The sequence below is a fragment of the Dipodomys spectabilis genome, unplaced genomic scaffold, assembly GCF_019054845.1.
Source record: "Dipodomys spectabilis isolate Male_0828 unplaced genomic scaffold, ASM1905484v1 ptg000001l, whole genome shotgun sequence".
Classification (NCBI taxonomy): domain Eukaryota; kingdom Metazoa; phylum Chordata; class Mammalia; order Rodentia; family Heteromyidae; genus Dipodomys; species Dipodomys spectabilis.
This window is the reverse complement of record NW_024870678.1, coordinates 23,867,992-23,891,117: the sequence shown is the minus strand read 5'-3', so window position 1 is coordinate 23,891,117 and position 23,126 is coordinate 23,867,992. Positions and strand designations below refer to the sequence as shown.

The following is a 23,126-nucleotide window of genomic DNA, read 5'->3' as shown; positions in this document are numbered from 1 at the left end:
CAATACGAGCTGTATTTGCTTGTTGATGAGGAGAAATTTTTCATACATCTTGGGATCACAGAGATTTGTTCTGGTGTCATGGTGTAAGAGGAGAGCAGAGCTGAACAGAACAAAAACTAGCCCTCCCCGCTCCCCTCCCTTCTAGACAATAAGGTTAGAACTTCCTAGTTCTGGTGGCCATCACAGCCTGGCCAATTCTTTTCTCCCTCAGATCCAGGAAATCTTACACCAGTCTTCTTCCTCTACAGTCTCTCTTCCTTGCCTCCCTCCCTCCTCCTTTCTTGTTCTTTTTCTACTTCAGAGAGATCTAGAGAGTAGAGACCCCCACACTAATCCCCACTGAGAATACAGAAAGCTGATGTGGGAGCCCAGCCTCACTCTTGTGCATTATCATTTTCAGCATTCCCTCAGTCTCCATGTGAAAGGTCTGCTGGCTTAGCACCCACAGTGGCGTGGATAGCAGCCTGTGGGCTCAGGCCTATCTTCTTCCAGCAGTCATCAATGGAACACATCGACATATGCTCTTAAATAATTTATTTTTTTATATGGCCTTTTGTGTAAAGTTACATTTCTTTAGGACAACTTGAAGGAATCCAAAAAGTAGATAGCATTCTGAGAGTGCAAATTTCAAATATTTTTTCTATAAGTATAAATAATTCCATTTCTTCACATTAAGAATGAAAAATATTGATAGATAACAAAATATTAAGTTACCGACTTGGAAAGAACTAGATGAAAACACTGGCATTTGTTTGACATCTTTGAAATACTACGAGAAAGACACATCAGAAAAAGGAAAAAAAAGGACTATGTAGAGTTATGGATCACAAATGGTTTCAGGTCCTGCATTTAGATCCCTCAAATGGTAGCATTTAACCACTGGGGAAATGCATTTCCCTCCTTTTCCTCTAGGCTCAAATGACATTAACACAAAGCAGAGAAACTTCAGGCCAACAGGAAGAAGTGTCTTCATCTTCACCATGACAGGGTTTTGATGTCCCAAGGCTGGGGTATCACTAGACACAAGGTCTCCCCACCCCCACTCAGCACCCCAGGCCAGAGCATTAACACAGCAAGTGAAGGCTTAACACAGCAAGTGAAGGCATCACGGAAGGCCGAGTTAACCCTGTGGCCCTCCCCAATCTGGCCCATGACCTTTCTCTATCCTTCTCCAAGGAGGTAGGATATACAACAGCATGGACAGAAGTGTTTTGTGGTGCAGCTGGAGTTGCATAGGATGAAGCATGAGATTCAATTTAGCCTGGAAGCAATTCTATCTTTCCTAGGGAGGCAAGAAGCAAGCACATCTAATGACATGCCTCTCCCACTGTGGTTGGGAGCTTGCCAGGTTCCAGAACATAACCAAAAGCAACTAGGTTATCCTACAAACACACTGCAGCATGCTCCCCAGAGCAGAAGAAATATCTTTATTTAAATAACTTGGACATTTGTAATAAATAAAGTGAATTAACAACCAGATGACTCAAGGGTTCCCTTTCAGAAGGGAGCCCGATGAGTTCATGTAATAAGCTGTGCACACAGAGGATGCCCAACAACAACCAGAAAACAGGTCATCATTACTTATACTTTTTACTTGTACCTCTAGGGCAGCATTTTGTCATTGTTAAAAAATCCCTCATATATCATATAAGGGGTATATTATTTAAGTACACACTTTGGTTCAGGCTAAGCTCTTTAGATGTGAAGACTGTAAGAACCCAATGATACCTGTCTTCTCACAAACATACTCTGTGAAAAGTGTGTACTGTCATGAGCAGCTTGTTTCTCTCCCCACGTGTACAAGTTCAAGTTCAGTCTCAGCAGCCTCAATCACAGCCCAGGCACGGTGGGGAAAACCACTGACCACAGACACACTTGAGATATGTCCGTTTTCCCTGAGCTCCCATGAACTTCAGGCAAAGGCCTTGGAGGACTGTCAAAGAGGCAAATGGCTGGCAGCGGGATGGCTCCCTGGCTCCCCACCTGCCTGTCTATGTCCTTCCGTTTCTTGCGAACATGATCAAACAGCCCTGGCAGGAGACGTTCAGGGGCCACTCCCTGGCCCAGCACACATTCCAAGTCCAAAGACATTCCCAGCCCTTTGCTTTTTAAGAGAGCAGTTCTGGGCTGGAACTAACACCATGCGCTGCCAGTCACAAGGCTTTGCTCTAAAACCACTTGAGGAGATTGCCAGTTACCAAACCTGAGCATCACAGGCAGCATGAATGAAGAGCTCATCTGCCCTTCCCTGCCCAAAGACACCCTCCAGACCTCTGTGCCCAGGGCTTCCACCTGCTGTAGCATCCAGGGGTTTGGAGTGTAGCACCACGCTGGCTGGCAGCTCGAGGCCCCTCTAGACAGGGCCGGCCCACCCATTTCTGCTTAGCCATACATCTGCTTGAACTGAAAGCACTCGTTACAGTAGCCATGACATTTGGCATTGCCGAAATGATCGCAGGCAGGGGCCCGGCAGAGCTGTTTGGGGGTCTCTTCAGGAGCAGGCTCAACCCGGTGGGGTGCAAGGCCTACCCGCTGGCTGAGGTGTTGGCATTCCATGCAGAGTTCCTCACTGCGGCAAGCCAGGATATTTTTGCAGGAGGCCCGCATGCACTTGGGCCTTGATGCACCCTGTGTGGTTCGAGGGCTGCGCTGGCTTGATCTCTGAGGGAAAGAATAGATACGTTGTCACACTGGGCAGGAGAGCACAGAAGTGCTATCATACTATCCAGGGGCCACAGGGAGATCTTTCTTGACTGTGGGGACTTGACAAAGGGGTTCTCTGTCTGTGGCAGGAAGAGTGCACTATGTATTTGCTGTTGATAAGCTGTGGCTCCCCACCCATGTTCTCTCCCAGACCGAGCTGGGACTGGTCCCAGGGAGGCTGAGGGGAGCCACTACTCCTCCTGTGGAGGCCTGAACACTAGGTCCAGCGTGAACACTGGGTCCTTTCATTAGGATTAATAATCAGTCTCTTATTGAGATAGCTTTCCCTGCCCCTCTGTACTCAACACACCGATAGCCAAGAGTAGCTTTTCTGATAATGCATGTAGAATGTTCTAGAATGTTCTGTCTCCTCTCTGCTCATGACAAAGGATTATTTAAAAGTCTACTTTGGGCCAGGTGCCAGTGGCTCACAACTGTAGTCCTTAGCTACTCAGGAAGCTGAGATCTGAGGATATGGGTTGGAAGCCAGCTCAGGCAGAAAAGTCCACAAGACTCTTATCTCCAATTGAACACTAAAAAGGCTACAAGTGGAGTTGTGGTAGAGCACTAGCCTTGAGCACAAAGGCTCAGGGACAGTGCCTAGGCCCTGAGTTCAAGCCCCAGGACAGGTGTGTGCGTACACAGGCAAACGCGTGCGCGTGCGCGCGCACACACACACACACACACACACACACACACACACACACACACACAATCTACTTTGTAGATATCTGTGCTTCTACTAAAAATCAAAGATGACCCTGACTACCAGTGGCCTTTCTGGGTGCTTGAAGAGTTGGTTTCAGTGGCTTTTCAAATGAATTCTAAAGCACATTCAGGTCGCGTGAGCTGCCACTGGCATTTGCAGTGGGAGTCACAGATGCACTGCACCCGGGATGTTTTACCCAGGTTCTTCAGCAACCTTTCCAAGCAGTCCTTTGCCAGAAGACCTGGCAGGGGGGAAAGCCTGACACACAGAGCGAGAGGCCTCTCAAAACCCCTTACCAGTTGCTCTTCAGTTCTTTTAGCTTCATGAAATCTCTGGTTCTGAGCTTCAATGAAACACTTCTGACAGTAGCCTTCAAACAGGGTGCTTCCAAGGGTGCCGCATTCTCTCCCCAGACATGGAACCGAGTTCTGGAACCTGGAGGTAGTGACGCCAGATTTCCCAGAGGCAGCAACAAAATCTATAAGAGAGTTGATGTTACTCAGTACCATGTCAGTATCACCATGCAGACAAAGACACACTGACAGTAGAGAAGAAAACTGCTTCCCAGTATAGATTAGGACATCTTGAACTATGTATTCAAGCCCAGGCTAAAAAGTCAGCAGAGGAATAATATTATATTACAGAAACATCCGTGGCTTTGCAGAGCTATTGACTTGAACATGGAGTAGTAGAAAGTCAAGAGACAGAACAATTGGCATACACTAAGTACTCATCCATCTTCCAAAGCACAAGTGTTTTCCTTGTGCTCAGACACCTGCCTTTCTCCTGCTACTACTGCTCCCACTTGGAGTTTCTCTATTCCACTGCAACTGCCAATGTCTAGCTTAATTAACTTTATCATATAAATTGCTAGGCACTGGATGCATTATGAAAACCAATCCTATGAACTCTATTTACAGGGTACTTTTTGGCTTTGGCTTGTGATAATCATTTATTTATTCATTTCTTTTGTACACTGGGTGCTGGGTGTGAATCCAATGCCTATGAGCTGTCCCTCAGATGTTTTGTTTAAGACTAGCACTCTACCACTTGAGTCATACACAGCTCTACTTTTGGCTTTTTGATGGGTAATTGGAGATAAAGAATCTCACAGGTTTTCCTGCCTGGACAGACTTTGAATTGTGATCCTTAGATCTCAGCCTCCTGAGTAGCTAGGATTATTACAATCATGAGCCACTGGTGCTGGGCAGCATGTGGTAGTCTAAGCTGCTGTAATTACAGTGCCCAGTGTTGACACATGCACGTGGCTGGCAGAGACTCCAAGACTGTCCCCAAGTGCACACGGATGGGAAAGCACATTGCAATCTGATCATTCTATCCCACTGCTCAGACAGGTGTCTTTCCTTGAAGCTCAGGGACCTGCCCCCTTCTAGACCACAGCAACTACATTGAGAAATCCATCACAGCCCTTTACTACTCACGTTTGTTTTCTCTGTACTCGATGAAACACAGTGTGCAAAAGCCCTGGTTTTCTGGAGTCCCAAAATACATGCAGCCAGTTTTCCTGCACTTGCTGGTCCCCGGTCTGTCCCCTGGAGTCCGGGCTACCTGGGAGAGGCAAGGGGAGGGGGCCTCATTTCCAGCTCGATGGCAGGAGTGTGGGTTGAGACTCTGGATGAGCTGAGAGGGGTCGGACTTGGAGCGCTGGTGACAGGAAGAAGGGATGCTGGAGGTGAGGCTGGGAGAGGGCTCCGTCGTCGTCGTCGTCGTAGTCCTTTTGAAGCAAGTACTGCAGATCCCATTAAACGTCCTGGTGACATCCTGGAGGCAGGTTCGGCACTTCCCAGGATCTAAATGCCTTGTGGGATCTGTGGTGTGGCTGGCATTCAGCTGTCGGGCATTGTGGCAGCGCTCGCAAAATCCATTGTGTAGCACGTTCAGTGTGAAAGGGCAGCCAGGGCTCCTGCACTTCATGGCGGTGGTCTCGCTGAACAGGAAAAGGCTGGGTGCCGTTGGTGGGGCTGAATGAGGCCCCCCGGATGGCTCCTTGGGGCTCCTGGCCGAGGGGTCATACGCCTCCCCTCGAGATGCCCCAAGTGCCAGGCCAGGGAGCTCTTCAGGGCCAGGCTTGGGGTTCAGCTTTGGGAGTCTATTTTGGTTCTTCAGGCGCCGCTCTGAGCATTCGTGACACAAAGGCTGGGTGTTCACAGACATGAAGAAAGGACAGTTGGGAGTTTCACATTTTATATCCATCAGGGAAAGCTGGGGTGTGGTAGGTGCCAGAGGGTTCTGCGCATGTGTCCCTCTCCGGCCCTGCTCCTGGTTTTCCTGCCATTTCTTGTACTCATGCTGGACAAGTTCAAAGTAATCATCCACCAGATTTATTTCTTTGGGCAAGTTAGCTTCATCCAACCTGAAGAGCAAACAGGACAATGTATGAGCAACACCACATGGCACACATAACTTGATCTCATTAGTTCCCAGAACAAACTTTCAGAATGTCAGGCTAGGCATCAGTTCTTAATTGAAATCACTAAAATGCAGGCCTATGGCATAACAAGGTTCCAAACACTCCTGACAGGTTCTCTACTCAAATATAAGGTTCCTCTCCTAAGAAGGCATCTTTCCTTGTACAATCACAGTTTTATATAATCAATCTTGGTATACACACATGTAAGTAAGTTATTTTTGGTGGGGGAGCAGGTATTCAAGGCCTCATGCTTCCTACACACACACACTGCTTTTTGAACCACACTTCTGGTTACAGATAATTCTAAAGAAAGGGATTTGGGAGGGGAGAGGTTAGAGGAACAGGGAAGCTATAGATTTGATTCCTAGTACTGGGGGGAGATGGGGAGAAATAAAAGCCAGTGCTGAGGGCTCATGCCTGTAATTCTAGCTACCCAGGAGGCTGAGATCTGAGGATCATGGTTCAAAGCCAGCTGGGACAGAAAAGTCCATGAGACTCTGATTTGCAATTAACTAGCAAAAAAACAAGAAGTGGTAGTGTAGCTCAGGTGGTAGAGTGCTAGCCTTGAGTGAAAAAGCTAAGCAAGGGCATAAGACCCTGAATTCAAGCCCCAGTAGTAACATGTGTACACATACAAAATGACAACAAGAAAATGAGAGAGGTCCTCTATAGAGATTGCTTCTGTGTCTCATCAATCTATTGTTTTGTGGTTTTTTGTTTTGTTTTTTTGTTGGTCATGGGCTTGAACTCTGGGCCTGGGTGCTGTCCCTCAGCTCTTCAGCTCAAGGCTAGCACTCTACCACTTGAGCCACGGTGCCACTTCCGGCTTTTTTCTTTTTGCTTATGTGGTGCTGAGGAATCGAACCCAGGGCCTCAGGCATGCAAGGCAAGCGCTCTACCACTGAGCCACCTTCCCAACCCTATTGTTTCTTTTTAAAATCACTTTTACTTTTTACATTCTCAGAAATCAAATTTCTAGCAAGACATTATTTGGGACATTCATATGGGACTGTCTTTAGCACTAAGTATTTTGAAGCTTTCTGTTCTGTATTTCACTGTTAGTAATTTCAGATCTGTATCAGGTCATCTACTAAAAGTTCACTGCCAGAAGTGATAAGAGGCAGACAGAGCCATAAGAACTATTTGTGTTTCACTCTGTAACTGGCCAATCTCCACTTTGATAACCTAATTCTCTTAGGCCCTCACTGTCATCCTGGATATTCCACATTCTCCAAGACAGGCCTCTCTCTAACACAAAGCCAGTGTTTAGAGACAGCAAGTCTCCTGGGGCTCCCTCCCACTTCTACACATGTTGGTCTCATAAGCACTTTGCCAACCCTGTGGGTATCTGTCCTCACCAAGAAGCCAACCAAAAAAGACTTTGTTTCCAGTTGTTTTCACTTGCTAGTCTTTTAAATATGTATTAGGACAATTTACAACAATATAGGCATGACAGTAAAACATTTCTAAAACCTACAATTCTTGACTCTCATCATCTAGCTAGCCAAGAAGTCACTATGGATACATGCCTTGTTTCCATTAAAGTTAACTATTGCCTGAAATGATCATTCCTTTCTGAATGCCCAAGATGCTGATCTTGTTTCCTATTTGCTAGGGAGCTGGCAGCAATTAAGGGTATTGTTGAGTTGTGGGGGAGGCAACAGCTTGCAAGGCAGTTCCAGTTGACAGAGAAAGAGAGAGACAGAAGAGGGGGGGAGAGAGAGAGAGAGGAAGGGAGAGGGAGAGGGAGAGAGGGAAAGAGAGAGGGAGAGGAAGAGGGAGAGAGGGAGAGGAAGAAGGAGAGGGAGAAGGAGAGGGAAAAGGAGAGGGAGAGGGAGAGGGGGAGAGAGAAAAAGAGAGAGGGGGAAGGAGAGGGAGAAGGAGAGGGAGAGGGAAAGAGAGAGAGGGAGAGGGAGAGGGAGAAGGAAAGAGGGAGAGGGAGAGGGAGGGAGAAGGTAATACTTACTTGGCAGTGTTAATCATGTGTGTTGTGCCATGGTCCCAGCCCTGTACTGGGATTTCTATCACAACCAAGTACTCCTTTAATAGCTTTTCCTTCATCTCATTTTCAGGATCAGTCAAGAAGTGAATTTTTAAGTCTTCGAATCGCCCTCGATCTCTATTAACAAGTGGAACAGCTCGAATTTCTGTGGGAAAGAAAATTAAGCCTGCAAGTAAAATACCATTCTACTAAATGACATTATATTCAAGGCCATATACATATATATAAGGGTTCAGTTGTGAAAATATGGAGAGCATATAATTTAGAGAGTAGAATAGTGTTATGTAACCAATTGGACCCAAATGGGGAAACAAAATGCATTCCACTGTAATATAAAATTCATTGTTTCCAGGCAGTTCACAGAATATTAACCAGCTTTGAGGCAGGGGAGCTTAACTGTTAATTTCCCATGCTTCAAAGTTGGACTGACCTGAATTCAAATCCTGACTTTGCCTACATCAAGGTGTACATTTGTCAGGTTTTTTAAACCTCCCTTGACTTCAACCAACTCATCTGTAAAATCTCTACATCTCAGTCTAGAGGGTTTTTGAAGTAGTGTGAAATAAGGTTATCAAAAGTACTTAGCATAGCACCAACTCCCCATGAAGCCACTATAATAACAGCACCCTGACAGGCATCTGCCTACTCTAGCACCCACTGCACAGAGGCTCCTGAACCCCTTGCTTTGTCACACCCACAACAGCAGTGAGACTCCACATACATACATAAACCTCCTGCTTGACCTTAGCAGGCTGAAAGTACTTCTCCCCCTAGATCACAAAAAGACATGGGGAAGGATGTACTGAATTGTTGCTGCAGGTCTGAGGACTTTAACATGAAAATCCCAAATATGCAACTTCTGAGCAGATTCTGGAACATCTTGGATTAAGGGTGATCAACTGGTAAAATCCATGAAAATTTGCGAGAGAGAAAAAGCCAAAAACACAATGCTGAAAAACTTCAAATCTGAAACACTTCTGGTTCCGAGCATTTCAGATAATGCATACTCTACCTGCACTAACTAAACAAATGACAAAACAATATATCCAAATGAAAGTAATATACTCAAATCTCAAATCAGACTTTCAACTGAGAGAGAGGGAGGAAGAGGGAATGTGTGCTGACCCAGATATTTCAGTCTCTCACAGAGCTATGAATGAGAATGAGAACTGATGCTGCCTTCTTACCAGGCCCGCTGTCCTTCAGTGTCACCAGAGGTACGAAATGCTGGCTGTCATAGCCGAGGACGATGGGGTATCTGTAGCATTCCTGGGCAGGCCAGTGGAGAGGCAGGTAAATTCCACCTACTTTCAGAGGGGCAAAGTTGGAACCCGATTCCAAACTTCTTAGCATTTTGTCTGTGTAAGGAAAGAGAGAAACAAGGCCCTCAGATGACTTGTGTGAAATTTTACCCAGCCACTACTATCTATAATTTGAGAGTGTGGGATGTTTCCCCTCCTGCTTACAGCCAAAGCATCACACCTAAAAAGTCCCCAAATCCATGCGGACAGCTCACCTGAAATGACAATGATGGGTCTCCTGAGGATATTGCTAAGGACAAATATGTGAATCTCCTCTAGTGAATTATACTGAAGTCCACTCCGGGCTACTGGGGTGTCTGTGGATGCCATCTTGATAAGATTGTCCCATTCTTCATTCCAGTTCTAAGAAGATAGGAAGAGTCAAGGGGAGAAGCCAAGACTGAATGTACTCTGCACTGAAGTCATTCTGACATTACGCTGCAATTATTCACAAATACAAATCAGCTGATTTTTCTTCTCCCATTTCTTGAATTCATCATTCCACTGAACAAGCTCCCCTACTCCTTTTGGTTGATTTCCTGTTCTTTTTTTCCACTACAAGGCAAACTCAAAAATGGGGGAAGATATTCAAGCGCTGGTGGCTCACATTTGTAATCCTAGCTACTCTGGAGACTGAGATCTGAGGAGCATGGTTCAAAGCCACCTCAGCAGGAAAGTCTGTGAGATATCTCCAATTAGCTACCAGAAAACTGAAAGTGGTGCTATGGCTCAGAGTGGGAGAACACTAGCCTTGAGCAAAAGAACCCAGAGATAGTATCCAGGGCCCCAAGTTCAAGCCCCATGACCGACCCCCAGAAAAATGGAGGATTATAGAATACCTGCTTTTCTCTTAAGAAAAAAAAAATTTGGGCTGGGAAGGTGGCTCAGTGGTAGAGTGCCTGATTTGCATGCATGAGGCCCTGGGTTTTGATTCCTCAGCTCCACATAAGCAGAAAAAGCCAGAAGTGGCGCTATGGCTCAAGTGGTAGAGTGCTAGCCTTGAGCTGAAGAGCTGAGGGACAGCACCCAGGCTGAGTTCAAGTCCCCACGACCAACAGAAGAGAGAGAGAGAGAGAGAGAGAGAGAGAGAGAGAAAGAAAGAGAGAGAGAGAGCACCTCATGAGGCATAACATTGAACCCCTTAACCCAAATGTATATAAAAAATTCCAAACTTGGGACCTAGAATGATGAGGCCTTGCGTCCACTGGTTGCCAGAAGGAAATTGCCAGAAATGCCAAAAGAAAGGCCATGACAGGAATACTGGCCCAAATGAAGAGCCTACACCTAGGTGGGTAGTCACTGATCATCAGTCCTAAGCCCCACGCTCGTCAGCTCACAGGCCTCTGGTGTTGTCCCTTGAGTGTGCTTTGCTTAACCCCACTTGTGACTAGTAAGTCGCACGCTCCTGAGGGGAAGCACACTGGCACAGGGTGCCCTTCAGCCACCATGGATCTGTCTATTGAGGAACAAAACATACCCGAGTGTCATAGCACAGCCCCGTTTCCACAAATTCCTGAGACTTCAGAGACTCCAGCTGCCAGCGGAATTTGAAGTTGCGTGTGTCCGTCTCCTTGAGCGTGCTGTGCAGCGCCTTCCTCAGGACCAAGTCTGTGTCCTGAACTCCCCACATGTACTGACAAGCAGCGTGCATGAGGCAGTTTCCATCACCTTAGGGCAGCGGAAGCCAAAAGGAGCAAAGTCAAGTCATCTGCACAGAAGGCCCTGCCCTGCAAAGGTTTATTGTTTTTTCTTTTACTTTCCAGAATCAACCTATCTCTGCTATCATTGGAGGCTGAAAGATTTGAGTTCTTAGTCAAAGGTCATCTATTCATTATTCTTTGTGAGATTGGTACTCTCAGAACCAAAGGGACTCCCAACTAGTTTAGGTGACCTTGGAGGAAAGTCCTTAAGGTCCCTGCATACTTTTTCTCTTTGTGGAATAAGAACTGTGAGCTATGATGTTTGCAGTCCTTTGTTTTCTATAGACAGTACTGGGTTTTGAAGTTAGTACCCTCTCCTTGCTAGGCAGGTGCTCTATCACTTGAGCCACACTTCCAGCCCAGTCCTATCTATCAGTCCTTAGTTGGCTGACCATAGTGCAGCATCACTGCTCTCCAGCTCTGAGGAAAGTATTAACAGCCAGGGCAGCATGCACAAACCAGGAAGCAGGTATTTTACTAGACAGGGACAGTCTGGCTATGACTCAGTGGTAAGTGTCTTGACCATCCCACTTCAATGTTGGGAATTTCCTCTTCCAGTTTGTAAAGAGGGATTGACAGCACCAAATTTCCTGCGGCTTGCTGGCCCCAATCCCCTGATGCGTTATGTGAACCTGCTTGTGAACTATGGTAAAGTTCTTTTTCAAAGCAGAAAAGCAACTAGATGCCGAATTCCAAAAATAAATCAGTGTTGGCTGGGTGCTAATGGCTCACATCTATAATCTTAGCCACTCAGGGGGATGAGATCTGAGGATCAAGGTTTGAAGCCAGCTAGACAGACACATCTCAAAGTGGGAATGGAGGTATGGCTCAAATATACCAGCCTTGGGCAATGAAAGCTAAGCAAAAACTTGAGGAATGGACTTGAAGTTCCAGTGCCATACCAAAAAAAAAAAAAAAACCCAAAAAACAAAAAAATTATCTGTCTAAATTAAATAAATAAACAGATAAATAAATTTAAAAAATGAGTTTTAAGACTGGCATTTTTGAGAAAAAGTCTGGTCTAGTTTTCTTCCATCAATTCAATACTTTTCCAGATTAAACAATCACAATTCACTAGACCTCATTCTTTTTTGTTTGTTTAATTTTGGCAGTGTGGAGGATCAAGCATGCTAGGCAGGAGCTCTACTACTGAGCTACACGCCCACTCCAAAATTGCATTCATTTTCAACCCCTAAGCAATAAACATTTGGGAGAATGTTTACTACAAACCAAGTGAACTCTATGTTATCACCCTTTGACAAGTACAAAGCATTTCTATTGTTTTAAAAATTATGCTGCATTCTTACATTATTCTATTGCAAGACAATAAAGCTATCTGAAATTTTATCTGCTTCAAACCTTACAAAAATGTCAAATACCAAACCAGTCAATATTCCTTCAATTTATATACTTAAAAAAACAAACAAAAACAACCTAACTGAACAAATGAACAAAAAGATCCTTCAAGCCTGTGTTGAGGCTGAAATGTGGCAATGATTGTGTTCTGTTGAAATTTCCCCTTTGCAAAATCTAGAGCAAAGATAAGGCTTTTTTCTTCTTCTTCTTGCGCTGACTTTCAGTTCTTTATTGAGATGCACCAGTATAAAATTCCCTAAGTAACATCTGGAATTCCCCAGTGCTAAGATATTTGACTAGCAATTGAGCAACAGCTATTGTACGTTTTGTTCTGGTGTGTAGACATTTAAACTGCGAACTGCACCCCGGACTTTCCAAGTGGGTGTGGTTAGAGTGAGCTGGAATAGGGCTACTCATTATACAAGTGAAATCTCCACAGCCAATAGACGCTGGAATTTTCACATGAAGTTTCAGTCTTATGCCTCCTACTCCCTTCCTCATTCACCACAGTCTCATATCCTCAAATGCAACTGTGAATCACCCCCTCCCCAAACAGAACAAGGACTTTGAAGAAACCTTCCTATAGAGGAAAGATTTTTTTTTTAAAACAAAGGTACTGGTAAAAATCATACAAGAAAAGCCATTTGTTTTCTCCTCCCTGAAAACTCTTTTCTTCCTTTTTCATATTTTTAAGAAATTGTCTCCCAAGTAGAGAAGCCAGGGGAAAAAAAAAATCTCTACTTCCTAGATTATGTTATCAAGAGAATTTGCTTTTGTAGTTTTATTTGTAATATGAATCTTTTCTAATGAAGATGGCATATCATGGTGAAACAAATGTTTCATATTTGTATTCTTTTTAAGAAAATAAGGTATATTCCTTTCTATAAGAAATAGTACACAATGTCTGTTAATTCTGATAATGGTAAGCATTTCTCTTCTCTATGCCATTTCTATTTCTCTCAATGTTGACTTCATCTCTTCCCTCATCCCCACACAAAATGGGACACAGGTGAAACCACAAATTGTCTGGTATATAAATAAGCCTTTTGATGACAACTTGACATGATACCTTCCTCTTGTATCATTTGGTTTAATGCCAAGAACAATGTAGACAATCGCTATCACCATTTTTCTTTCCATCATGTTTCTAAGCGCCTAAGCTTCATAAATACAGGTAAAAGTTTGAGGCGATTCACAAGAGTCCCCAGGATCAAAAGAATACCACCCCGTGCATTGATCCTTTTGAGTTATTCAAAGAGCCCAAGTTAACGTACCAATTAAGATATTAAGTTAATGTTCTTATCATCATCAAAGATTTTCTATTCTTGGATGTCTTATTATGATCAGGATAATTCTCCATTGATGTAAGAACCAGAGATGACTATTAGCTATACTATCAGCATTTAACTGATCCTGTAAGTCTATTTACTTAAGTGTACATCCAAAAAGGAGACTTTTACACCTGCATGAAACAGGTGTAAAGGTCAATGTACATGTTGGTCAATGTACATATTCACACTCCAAGGGAATGACTGAGAACACAAACACACACATACAACACACACACACACACATATCCTAGCAAACCTGGAATAGGAATTAGCTGTCAGTAGTGACAGCATATTAGGCAAAAAGGCAAAGATAGGAAGAAACTCAGGAAACAGGTCTAAGACCTGTGCTCAAAAATCTATCTATCTGATAGATAAAAGACCCTGGATGACAACTTCACATAACTATCTGTGCATCACTTGGTTGAATGTCAGCAGCAATGTGGACAATAGCTATCTCCAGATTTCTTTAGAAACTGAACCAGGCTACAGACAGAGGAGACAAAAGCAGCTTTGCTAATTAACCCATAAAATGCCACAAACTCCAGAAGTGTAAGGATGTCACAAGCCTTTTCTACCGACAGTGGGAATCGATAGAATGCCATTTTTCACACCACACTTCCCTTCTGAATTTAAAACTTAAAAAAAAAAATACCTCCATACTTACCCAGGGAGGGGCATTTTACTGATGATTAAACAGTTTCAAGAATTAGAAACATTCATCACCTGAGACAAGGCATTTAGAAGTCCATTGCTCCAAAACCTTAGCATTCTTTTTATTTATTTATTTTTTATTTATTTTTCTGTCTGTTGTGGGGCCTGAACTCTGGACCTGGGCGCTGTCCCTCAGCTCTTCAGGTCAAGGCTAGCGCTCTACCATTTGAACCACAACGCCACTTGCGGCTTTTCTGCTTATGTGGTGCTGAGGAATTGAACCCAGGGCCTTAAGCATGCAAGGCAAGCACTCTACCACCGAGCCACCTTCCAAGCCCCTTAGCATTCTTACTTAGAAACTCTTACTTAGAAAATATTCTCAATAAAAAATAGTCATTATGCCAGGCATGATGGTACATGACTATAATCCCAGAGCTGAGGAAGCCTGGACTACTCAGAAAGACCCTGTCTCAAACACAAGACAAAAATTCAAGCTTGCTATGATCACATATTCTTCAGTTTCTGTACTAAGGTCTCTAAGGCCAGTGTATGAACACTTCACCAGTGCAGCCCAGCCAACTTGGAGCCAGGACCTTGGACAACATAAGTGCACCAGCAGCAAACTTACCATTGGTTTTCAGCGCCACAAGCTTCCTGACTTCACGACACCAGTTGAGCTTCTTCTGGCTTTCTAGGGAAGCCTGGATGCTTCTGTCGATCAGAGCTTTGTGAATGATTTCCCGAAACTGGGGACAGAACTGGCAGGTTCTGAACATTTCCAACGTGTATCGGTGCATGGTTTTAAAATGATGGATGATCCCATTGGTAGGTTTGAAAATGTCTTCTGGAGTTCTCTCTCTTATCTTCACAGCTTTCCGCATATTGCTGAGATACAAGGCCTGGGGAAGGAGGTGCTCAGCCATGGTGTTCCACAGGGCCTGGACAGGAGAGGGAAAAACCAGTTCCATTCTGTTCCGTTAGCCCGCCTGAGACTCTCCTCCCATCTACCTGCCTGCAGGAAACCCCGGGGGTTGGGTCTTGTCATTACCCTAATCTGTAGGCAAAAAGATCTTAGTCACCTCAACTCCCAGGATACTAGCAGGCCCCACAGATTAACTCACACTGGACTGTTCTGAGTTACATCACCTTTAAAGATTAGTCTAAACAAGAGAAGGAAGGCGGAGAGTGGGTATTGAGGAGGAGGGGAATAACCCGTGTTCACAGTAACATTTGTCAGGGCGCCAAGCCTGTCTGTCAGAGATAGGTATTGCTCCCCCAAACCTGTGCACCAAGTGATCTAAGTTCCCCAATCCATTCTGAGGTTGCTGTGGGATAGCACTAAGTTTTGGGGTCATTGTGTGCACATCCTGAGAGATGTACCCACAGGAGCCCAATGTGTCTAGCTCCTCCCCCAAGACCACCATCAGACTACCATCGGTCTCCGCCTGCTTTCAGGCAAGGCCTTGATTGCCCTCTTTCCAACATTCCAGCCCTCGGGATATATTTTATAGAGAATCCTACAAGTTGATGTGTCATTTAGGCTGCTGTCGCTTGCTGCCAGGTGCTTCCCCTTGAGCCCCAGAGAAAAGTATGAAGTATTTTTACACTATTTATAAAGAATTAAAACCAAATGGCTTTATCACCAACAGAGAAAGCCTATTTCCAGCAAGATGCTTTGCAATCACAAGACCCAACAGTCAGCTTTCTTTCCTTACCCCTGAGCTTTACAACAAGCTGAGAAATGACAAAATAATAAATTGTACACTATTAGGATGCAATGATTTCAATCCAACTGTCAATCAAATCCTCTCACTGGTGTTCTGCCTCTTGTCTTTCATCCTGGAATTAATCCTCACATATAATCAACAGGTGGAGAAAATGAAATTCTGGAAGCAGACAGCATAAAAGCTTCAGCTACAAGGCCACTCAGGACAAATGAAAGAAGAGTGGGGACAAGGACCAGCAGCTGTGACCCATGCAAGTGCAGGATGATGGGAACTGGCGTATAACCCTCTGTTGGAGGCCTCACCACATGCCCTGATTCCAGAAGACAAAGCTTTCAGAGACACAAAGCTATTCCCTAGGAACTTCACAGCAATGGTTAAATCCTGCTCCTGCATGTCATGATCTGTCATGGGAACTCACTAGATAAAAAAGAAGTTAGACCTATGCACGCAGGAAAAGAAGGACTTAGACATTAAGGAAATCACTCCCAAGTGGGTCCAAGGCTCTCAAGTCACTGATAAGGTGGTCTAAATTCCTGTAGCACCAATAAGGTGAGTGCAAGGAACTATGTGACCTTGAAGGTACTTGTGAGCATTTGAAATGAGATTCTTAATGTGACTGATGGATAAGTCAAGGAAATGTCATTTTTGGGTCTCACCAATGTCAAATGTTCTTGGGCAAAACCATAGCAAGATAATAGACATTACAATGAGCCATGTACACACACACACACACACACACACACACACACACACACACACACACACTTTTGTGATGCAGCAAAAAGTCTCTTTCATAATACTATGTATTCATCATTCATCCATCCACAAATCCACCCAACAAGCATTACCAGACCACCTACTGAGGGCCAAGCCTGGTGCTAAAATCAAAGATGACTTAATGCCCATTATTAAAACCACACAACCATTTTTGGTCTGCTGCTAAGGAAATGGAGGTAGAGAGCCTTCACAAGTCCACGGCCCTGCAGGAGCAGAGCTCTGTCTAAAGGCTAGGTCTTCCTTACACCTGTCCCTTGCTAATCCAAAACACCATACCTGTAGGTACAGCGGTTGCAGATCTCAGATGGACCATACAGGCAGGAGGAAGATTAAAACAAACTAACGTTGCTTCTTTCTGTTTCCTGGCTCTTTCACATTTTCCTTGGGGATCTAAAAACCTGGCAGCAAATGGGGAGAGCTATTAACTATATGCTACACATGCAAATACTGGTATTCAGGAGCCTGTGAAATCTCATTCATGGCTTGGCCTTGTACAGCCTGCAAAGTTGTCTCCTTAATACTCCCTAAACCCATTGCCCAAATTTCCAATTCTGAGACTTTGAAGCATTTAAAACTAAAGAATAATTTTGGGGACATATGATTATGAGTAGAAAACAAAAACAAAACAAAAAACACATGTTATAGTTTTTCAATTTCTTTTTATAGTTGTTCTCTCTCTGCCTTTTAATTTCCCCGATTTCTGTTAGTAGGTTCAATAAGATTCTGCAGAAGTTACTCAGAATCTCCCCTCACCCTTGCAGACATGTTTGTCTGTGATGTGGAAATATATATACATATATATATGTATATATATTCCACAAATACCTCAGCCAATTGCTTGGAAGTATCCCTCCAAAAGTTGTGCAAAGAATTGCCGAAGAAAGAAAAAAAGAGAGAAAGGAAGGAAGGAAGGAAGAGAGAAAGAAAGAAAGATCCATAAAGCATGTCAGATGAAAGAAAGAAAGATCCATAAAGCATGTCAGAGGCTGAGAATGCGCCAGGAACGGACTGTTCAGTAATTCATTTGGGGGCTTTCTCCTCCTCGCCCCCCCGCCCCAGTTTGCAAAGATCCTCCCCCAAAATGCTGCGTTGAGACACTTGACCAGACTGGCTTTCCAAGGAAACATCAGAGGCCCGGAAAAACAAAGCGGGCTAAAATGAGCTGAGCTTTCTTCCTTACTTAATACCACTGCTTTCCTGAGAGAGCAGGCGGCAGGATGTGGGACGATCCAGGCTGACAGAGCGTCTGAGTGTGGGGTCTGGGGAGGTGCAAATGGGAGAACTACCCAGGGCTCCCCCGTGGAGCCCAGCAGCAGGCTGCCAGAGACTCATTTCCACATGCAAACTTTGCAGAATCTGGGATCGCCCCGTTCCCCACCTCCCTGCTCGACGTGGAGCCCGTGCCAGCAGCTGACATTGGAAGTTTAGCTGGCGCACCCGCGCCCATCGGGCTGCAAACAAAAACACCCAAAACAAAATACTTCGGCCCTTTTGCAAGGTCTGCCAAGGTGGCCAAGAGCATGCAACCATTCTTATTCCAGAATCCGAGGAGAAAGGAGCAAGCACAGCACAACCAACCACCGCCCGACCCCGGGGGTCCGAGGGGGCGACCCTTTCCCCGCCACTTGCATCCTAAGTTCATCTTCTGCAACACTGGATGGCTGGGGGAACCCGCTGTCAGACTAGCATCTGGGACGGCGAGCGCACCTCTAGCGCTTCACCACGGGACTCTCCTCCGGGACAGCCCAAACCTCGGCGGACGAGGAGGCGCCCTGGGCCCTGTGCACCCCGCGCCCGGGGCCCCGTGCACCCCGCGTCCGGGGCCCGTGCACCCCGCGTCCGGGGCCCGTGCACCCGCGCACCCGCGCAACCCGCGCACGGCGCTCACCTCTCGGGCCGTGCCCTTGCTCTCGCCAAGTCCCAACTCCCGATCAGGACCGAAGCGCACGGCGGGCGGGGGTCGCGATCCGGGTCGGGCCGCGGCGGTGCCCCATGGACGCCCCGGGGTCCGGGCTGAATGGCTGGGCCGGGGGTGTGGACGTCTCCGGGCGGCCTGCGTCTCCGCTCCGCCCCCCGCTCGGAGCTCACGGCGCTTCCCTGCTGCTCTCTCGCCCTCTCCCTCTCCCTCTCGCCCTCCCGCCGCCAGGCTGCAGACTGGCCAGTTCCCTTTCTGCCTTTCAGTTGTATCCGTGGCCTCCAACGGGGATTTCCAACCCGGTAGGGACTTTCCAGTCACGTGACGCCGCCAGGCACCCGAGCCGGAGCCGGAGCCGGAGCCGGAGCCCGAGCCGGCGCGCGCGCGACGCCGGGCCGGCCGCCAGGGGGCGCTGACCGCCGCCCCGCCCGGAGAAAACTCCTGAGCCCCGCCCCGGGGTGTCCCCGCGTGAGTCACCCCGGGCTTGTCGGAAGCCGGGCCTCCACGTCACATCCATGTGGAAATCGCGGTGATGGGAACTGGAAATGAAATAGTTCTTTAAAAACTTTCTAAAGCTCCCTTTTCTGGAGAAAAGTCGATGGTGAAGAAGGGGAATAAGAGAGAAAACCCGCAAAACCACCCCAGCGCCCCGGCCCGCCACGGCATGGGGGGGGGGGGGGGCAGAGTCTGCGCGGTGCACTCGACGGAGGAGCCCCGGGACCGAGCCCCGCTCGACGGAAGAGCCCCGGGACCGGGTCCCGAAGGTCCCCGACGGGACTCGGGAAAAGGAAGCAGCAGCTCAGCTGGTCCCTGAGGCCCGGATTCCCATCAGCTCCAGGGCTGGGTGGTTCCCGAGCCTGGGTGACCCCCGGCCTCCAGGGCTGCAGCATCTTAAGCCAGAAATCAGAACGAGCCCACCCACCCTCGCTCTATTTTATCCCCTCCGTGTGTGTGTGTGTGTGTGTGTGTGTGTGTGTGTGTGTGCGCGCGCGTGCGCGTGTGCTAATAGTGGGGGTGTGGGGATAGCTTCACACTTAAGGCCGTATTTCAATGTCCAAATCACTTCTGGCCCACCACTGGCTCTGCCTTGTCCGCCAGAGGTCTTACTAGGTGTGGCTCAGATGTCCTCAGAAGTCAAGGGTTGATAATACTTATCTCCCCCACCCCACCTGCTGCTGGGGGGTGGGGAAGGTGAGTCACACAGGTAGCCCCAGGGACACAGGCAGAAAGAGGTGTGGGTGGGAGGACCCTAGGAGGATTTACTGCCTTGATTCAGCCTCCAGACAGTGTCCCCACCCCCACTGACCAGATTCCTAGGAGGGCTAAACTAGATCCAAATTGAAATATTTGGCCTCATAACCAGGTCTTTATAAGACAATGGCTGAAATTATTTTTCTAACTCCAAGCCTAGTAGTGTTTGCCTTCTTGTCGATCACAAATATGACCTATTTCCAACTAGCAACCTCAAAGCTGGAAGTGGAGTTACGGTAGAGCACCAGTCTTGAGCAAAAAAGAAAAAAAAAAGGGGGGGGGGGTCTACAAACAGGGCTGGGAAGGTGGCTCAGTGGTAGAGTGCTTGCCTTGCATGCATGAGGCCCTGGGTTCGATTCCTCAGCACCAAATAAGCAGAGAAAGCCAGAAGTGGTGCTGTGGCTCAAGTGGTAGAGCGCTAGCCTTGAGCTGAAGAGCTCAGGGAGAGCACCCAGGCCCAGAGTTTAAGCCCAATGACCACACCCCCCCCCCCTCAAAAAAATAAAAGCTAACAGAGCACAGACCATGAGTTCAAGCCCAAGTATTGGCGCAAACAACAAGAAAATATTTTCAGCTGTGAACATTCAAAGGCCTTTCAAATCAGTAATATAAAAGGATATGCTTGCATTTTAATGTACGAGTTGAACTAAGCCTTGCTAGGTAGGCACTCTACCATTTGAGCCACACCTCCAGCCTTTTGTTTTATTGTTTTTCAGAGTCTCTTTTTTTTCTTTTCTTCTTCTTTTTTGCCTAGACTGTCCTGGGTCCAAGATCCTACTTACATAGCTAAGGTGTGTGTGTGTGTGTGTGTGTGTGTGTGTGTGTGTGTGTGTGTGTGTGTGTGTGTGTGTGTGTTGTCCTGAGGTTTGAACTCAGGGTTTGGGTGCTGTTCCTGAGCTTCTTTTACTCAAGGCTAGTCTTTTACTGCAAGGAGTCACAACTCCACTTCTGGCTTTTTGGTAGTCCATTGGCAATAAGCATCTCATTGACTCCTGCTCAGGCTGGCTTTCAACCATGATCCTCTGATCTCAGCCTCCAGATTAGCTAGTTTTATAGGTGTGAGCCACATGGTTGAGATATTTACAATGTGTACACATCTAGCTTTTTTGTTGAGATGGAGTTCTTTCTAAAATTGTGTCCAAAATGGCCTCAAATTTCCATCCTTCTAATCTCCACCTTTCAAGTAACTAAGATTTCCACATGTAAACCACTGTGTCTGACTCATATATACTTTTTTTGGTGGGGGGGGGGGGTCGGTCATGGGACTTGAACTCTGGGCCTGGGTGCTGTCCCTCAGCTCTTCAGCTCAACACTAGCATTCTACCACTGGAGCCACTGAGCCACTTCTGGTTTTCTGAGTGGTTTATTGGAAATAAGAGTCTCACAGACTTACCTGCCTGGCTGGCTTTGAACCATGTTCCTCAGATCTCAGCCTCCTGAGTAGCTAGGATTACAAGTGTGAGCCACCGGCACCAGGCTCACATATACTTTTTATGAAACTTAGACATGTTCAAAGTGTAAAAGCTAGTAAGTAGTGGAACTGTTACCAGAACTGGGTTGTGTTGCTCCATAACCCATACTAATAAGTCAAATAAGTGACTCTTCCCCTCAGGAAAACTCCTACAAGCTGCAGTCTCAAGGGGTAGCCAAGTACTGATGACTCATTTCCTTATGTAATCCCAACTACTCAAGAAGCTGAGATCTGAGGATCATGTTCCCGAAGCCAGTCAGGGCAGGAAGTGGGGGAGACCCTTAGCTCCAATTAACCACCAAAACCTGGAAGTAGAGGTGTGGCTCAAATGGTAGAGCATCTGTCTTGACCAAAGAAGCTAAGGGATAGCACCCAAGCCCTGAGTTCAAGCCCTAGTACTGACACACACAAAAAACTCAGAGGTTGGTACTGTGGCCCCCAGCTTCATAAACTTAGCTACAGTCAGTTGACAAAAACAAAAACAAAACAACACTATGCCACTTGGAAGTGAGAAGGAAAAGCAGAAAGAAAGAATGCTTTGGGGGGAGGCTGGGAAGGGATGTGAAGGGTAAACAAAGGAGGAGGCTACAATGCTTGATAAGAAATATACTCATTATCTTGCCCATGTAATTGTAACCCCTCTGTACAGTATGTTCACAATAAAAAGAAAGAATGCTTTGCATAGAATATTAACAATGCTTGATAAGAAATGTACTCGTTATCTTGTCCATGTAATTGTAGCTCCTCTGTACGGTATTCTCACACACACACACACACACACACACACAAAGAATATTAATCCTTAAAGCACTCTCCCCTTTGTGACCTGAACATGCCTGCTCTCGGTCATCTCTATCTGAGCTCTTCAGTTCCTCCTGCAGCTCTAAGGCCCCCTTCCTGGCTCTTGCTTGCTCCCTGGTTTGATGAGCCAGGAATGCAATAAGGTTGAGCAAAAAGCCTGGAAGACCATGTTCATACCTGCCACTTCCTATGATTGCCCTGACTTAGCTGCTTTACCATCTTGCCTGCCAGGATTTGTGAGAAGGTAGCAACAATCAGATGCAGAAGAGATCTGTAAACAACCCTCCTCCATTTTCCACAGCTCTGCTTCTGATCCATGTTTGTCCTGCCTGCCACTGTTCCTGCATCACTCTCCCTCTTTCCTCCAAAGCAAAGTGAGTAGCAGTCTCTTGAGAGGCAAACTCAGCCCCAACCTCCCCTCCTTCTAAATCTGGGCTCTGCTTAATTATCTACATAACTTTCCCTTTCAGACACTTAGCATCTAGATGAGACTAGTAAAAACTTTCTTGGTGGTGAATCAGAAGGACGGGAGCGAATGTCTGAGTGCCTCTTTCAAAAGTGGAAATTTAAAATTTGAGATGATTTAGCCATGCCCTGGTGGCTCACATTCTATAACCAGGAGGCTGAGATCCAAAGGATCTAAGTTTGAAGACAGCCTAGGCTGGAAAGTCTGCCAGACTCAATCTCGAAAAGGCCAGCTATAGGTCTGACTTAGGGTAGAGTGCCAGTTGTGAGCAGGAAAGCCAAGCAAGGGCAGAGGGCCCTGAGTGCAAGCCCCCAGTATTGTACAAAAAACAGCAGATATGCAAGCAGGCAAGAGGGAGGGAAGGAAGGAAGGAAGGAAGGAAGGGAGGAAGGAAGGAAGGAAGGAAGGAAGGAAGGAAGGAAGGAAAGAAGGAAGGGATGAACCATCTGGATAAGATGTGATGAATGAATTGAAACCAAAGGGATTCTCCAAAGATTTAAGAGACTTCTGCTGCTGGTATTATCAAGATGGGCA

The 23,126-nt window shown here is 46.3% G+C and overlaps 1 protein-coding gene across 2 annotated transcripts; it reads right to left on the bottom strand.

Moving 5' to 3' along the window:
- Nucleotides 1-519: 519 nt before the first annotated feature.
- On the bottom strand, nucleotides 520-18,823 carry Tnfaip3 (TNF alpha induced protein 3). Of its 2 annotated transcripts, none has more exons than XM_042699698.1 (9): nucleotides 18,577-18,823; nucleotides 14,813-15,122; nucleotides 10,624-10,814; nucleotides 9,362-9,509; nucleotides 9,033-9,203; nucleotides 7,810-7,990; nucleotides 4,855-5,786; nucleotides 3,709-3,890; nucleotides 520-2,661 (listed from the first exon to the last, which is right to left on the bottom strand). In XM_042699698.1, exons 2-9 carry the CDS (start codon nucleotides 15,105-15,107, stop codon nucleotides 2,383-2,385), a joined length of 2,379 nt encoding a protein of 792 aa, XP_042555632.1. In that variant the 5' UTR covers nucleotides 15,108-15,122; nucleotides 18,577-18,823; the 3' UTR covers nucleotides 520-2,382. The 2 variants fall into 2 exon arrangements, with proteins under 2 accessions (XP_042555632.1, XP_042555564.1); XM_042699630.1 differs by lacking the exon at nucleotides 18,577-18,823 and adding an exon at nucleotides 15,233-15,267.
- Between the last annotated feature and the right edge of the window lie 4,303 nt (nucleotides 18,824-23,126).

Bases quoted from the DNA above. Each gene is read 5' to 3' on its own strand.
- Tnfaip3 (XM_042699698.1), bottom strand. From the start codon at position 15,107: ATGGCTGAGCACCTCCTTCCCCAGGCCTTGTATCTCAGCAATATGCGG. The intron at 5,787-7,809 runs GTAAGTATTACC...TTTGCTCTTCAG, and splicing joins CACATGATTAACACTGCCAA to GTTGGATGAAGCTAACTTGC. The intron at 2,662-3,708 runs GTAAGGGGTTTT...TCTTTCCCTCAG, and splicing joins AAAGAACTGAAGAGCAACTG to AGATCAAGCCAGCGCAGCCC.